Raw genomic sequence first — 3,281 nt, 5'->3', positions numbered from 1 at the left:
ATATACTTCTGGAAGCGAAGACTCGCTCGGGGTCCGGGTGGCGTAACTGGCAAGCGCACCGCACGGCAAGCGGAGGTTGCGGGTTCAAGCCCCGTCCCGGGCCAGTTCTTTTATTCCAGAATGTTCTAAATTTATTTAATTATTATTTATTTAATTATTAATTTAATTAAGAGATGGCGCCTAACGCCTACCTCTAATTGTCAAATTACTTAGTTCCAATCATTTAAAATAGCCATATTATAGCCCGATAATTAGGCGATCGTTTGGTGTTGTTATTATCTACTCGGGCTGTGAGTTGATGTTTATATATATACCTCGCCGGGTGTTACGTTAGCCGGCTGAGTACCGTTAGGGTCGTGGGCGAAGGAGTCGTCCCCAGTCGGTGATGTATTTAACCAAGTAAGGTTGTATCTAAATCTAATGTACTTCTGGAAGCGAAGACTCGCTCGGGGTCCGGGTGACGTAACTGGCAAGCGCACCGCACGGCAAGCGGAGGTTGCGGGTTTAAGCCCCGTCCCGGGCCAGTTCTTTTATTCCAGAATGTTCTAAATTTATTTATTTAATTAAAAAGTTTTCTTCAAAAATAGGCAGATGGAGCTTTGTATGTTTGGTTCGCCCGCTATCTTCTGATACATTTAAATAGCCATAGAAATATAATCCAGATAAAGACAAACTATTTTTTAAATAATTTATTAACTTTAAACTCTATTTTGGAGGAATGCGAGTACCGTCTTTCGCGAAGGGGGTGACATTAGAACTTGGAATAATGGTCCGAATGAGACTGTTACCCTCGTTTGCATAATAAGGTTAATAAAAAAAAAAAGGAAAACTTCCTGTGTTAGAGAGAAAATCAGAAGCGAAGGATTCTAGTTCGGTTGTTCCTTCGAGTCTCATTCTCCATTCAAGGACAGCGTTTCCTTTTTCATCAAAGTTCGGCTCGAATCGACAAGATAGGAAGGTGTTACGAGGACAAGAGGAAGCGACCGGGAACAACAGAACATCGGCCCCTCCTGTTCCTTTTCTGGTACATTACAGACAAGTGAAGGTTTCCTTTTTCTTCATCGTATGGTCGCTTAACAAGTGATTTGGTACGCGATTCATTTGTAAAAGTTTAAAAGTCGTATTAATGTTTTTTCCTTCTCCTTTGTAAATAAAGCTGTCCTTTCTCTAATTAGTCTCGTAACTTCGTTCACCCACTTCTCTCCTGAGACTCGAGCTCTTTTATTACTTTCTATAATACGGTTTGGTATGCAATACGAACTTAAAAAACAGCAAACCACACGTAAGTGCGTAAGAAGCTAACATCCGGTAACATTCATGCACGACATGACATCGCATATACAACGTAAGCATTCTATTGCTGTTAGATATCGATCCTTCGGAATTATCGAAAGTATTTAAGACTTCGACCCCTGAATTTTAGAGTAACGTGTATCGCCCGATCATCAAATACGCGATCAGCAAGGTCCGGTCTTCTGTAAACTTACAAAATTATATCTAAAACAATTTAAATGATTATAATATTCAATTTAATTTCATTTTTAAGTACATATTTCGTATTTTACTCATCGTAAGATCAGATATTCTCCAATTTCAAAGATTTACGCCTAGTCGGTGTCTCTAACACAAGTACCACTGTCCAAAGTACCCGGGTAATCTTCGTCACTTACTTCGTTTCCGTCGTCAGTTTGGCATCTAAATCCGGCTCCGCATTTTCCTGAAGTAAACCAAGGTCCTCCGCACACTTCACCTAAGGCCTGAAAAATGTAATTACGTTTCAGATCAGAATTAGTATACGATTTCATTTTTTAGTGCTGGAAAATTGGCATAATTGTCAGTCTAATTCCAATTTTTTCAATTGCTAGATTCGACTAGAAGTAGGATCAGTCAACAAGAATGAGGAATGAACAAGGAATTATGACAATTTATAAAGATCCAAATAGTATTTTAATAAAGGATTGAAGGATCTTTCGATAAGATAAAACTTTATGATTTAACTATCTGGTCCATATATAAGTTTACGAATCTATACGAAAAATCCCAGAACGTTTGTGTATATAATACTTACTCTGTACAACGGCACATACCTTTGGGGTTTAGAATTTTATTGCTGAGCCCTCAATTTAAAAACAAGATATTTTTTAAGATCTCAAACCCTTATTTGCTTTCCCTATTGATTAAAAAGCACGAGAAACATTTTTAAGTTAGTCTACTCGATACTTCCCAAACACTAATACGCAGTCAGGATCCGCACATAAGGTATAATATTTACCTTTTCACATTCTTGGCAGCATCCACAAGAATCGAGAGTTAAACCAAGAGGACATGTCGAAATGTCTGGACAATATTCCTTTAATTGCTTTTCTGTCCATTCCCAGCAAGGACATGACAGAGCGTACAGACTAGAAAGAAATTCATCTTTAGGTAATTTTTATAAGTTTATATATAAAATATGGTGTAAATATTTAAATGGGCTTACCTTCCTATCAAGGAGAGTAAAATTACAAAGCGCAACATTTTAATTTCAACTGTTAAGTGAAGAAAACTTGCAAAAGTTACATTTATCTCTGTTAACATCCTGTTTCTCTTCTAATTGGATTTCCTGTTATAAAAATCCAGATAGGCATTTTTTTTTTTAAATTTTAAATTTCAGTAGGATGCAAGAAAAAATAATTTATAGTCCAATTTCCATTTTAAATGTAATAAGTGAAGAAGGAAAAAAAGCTTATTAATTTATTACATTTAGAGTACTAAAAAAGGCGAAATTTCTGTTACTATATCTGTAATTTGTTTCTCTGCAGATGGCCAATTCTCTCTACTCCATATTGTCCAGTCTGTGGAATTTGAGAAGCATCCAGCAACAAAACGAAAGATGCACAGAAATATCACTTTTTAATGCACTAACACACAATTCAGAAATAATGTAAGAACTACAAACGACGAAAATGAATTACAGTAGAGCATCGATTTTCCGAATCAATTGGGGACTGGGGTTGTTCGTATAACTGATATTTCGGATAACCGATTTATGTACGAAAAAATAGTTTAACGTATCCAATGTTGAAATTTTTCTCCGTTGCATGTCGCTTCGCGTTGAATTTTCGTCGATGTTAAGCCTAACAAAGACTATTGTATCGTTAAAAGTTATTTTTTTATTTTGTACAAACAAAATAAATATATTGAAAAATATAAAAATAATAAAAAATTATACTTCAGATGTTAATTTAGTATCAAAAACGTAAAATATTTGAGTAGCCCAAAATATAGCCAAAGATTGAAGC

General features: G+C 35.8%; 1 protein-coding gene across 1 annotated transcript; it reads right to left on the bottom strand.

The window, feature by feature from the left end:
* Nucleotides 1-1,538: 1,538 nt before the first annotated feature.
* On the bottom strand, nt 1,539-2,602 carry LOC111613385 (venom protein 302-like). The gene is made up of 3 exons (XM_023354730.1): nt 2,480-2,602; nt 2,273-2,402; nt 1,539-1,757 (listed from the first exon to the last, which is right to left on the bottom strand). Exons 1-3 carry the CDS (start codon nt 2,575-2,577, stop codon nt 1,608-1,610), a joined length of 378 nt encoding a protein of 125 aa, XP_023210498.1. The 5' UTR covers nt 2,578-2,602; the 3' UTR covers nt 1,539-1,607.
* Nucleotides 2,603-3,281: the final 679 nt, after the last annotated feature.

Source organism: Centruroides sculpturatus, unplaced genomic scaffold, assembly GCF_000671375.1.
Source record: "Centruroides sculpturatus isolate CEXI.00-Female unplaced genomic scaffold, Cexi_2.0 scaffold1542, whole genome shotgun sequence".
NCBI lineage: Eukaryota > Metazoa > Arthropoda > Arachnida > Scorpiones > Buthidae > Centruroides > Centruroides sculpturatus.
The sequence above is the reverse complement of the archived record's forward strand: the minus strand, read 5'-3'. Positions and strand labels throughout refer to the sequence as shown.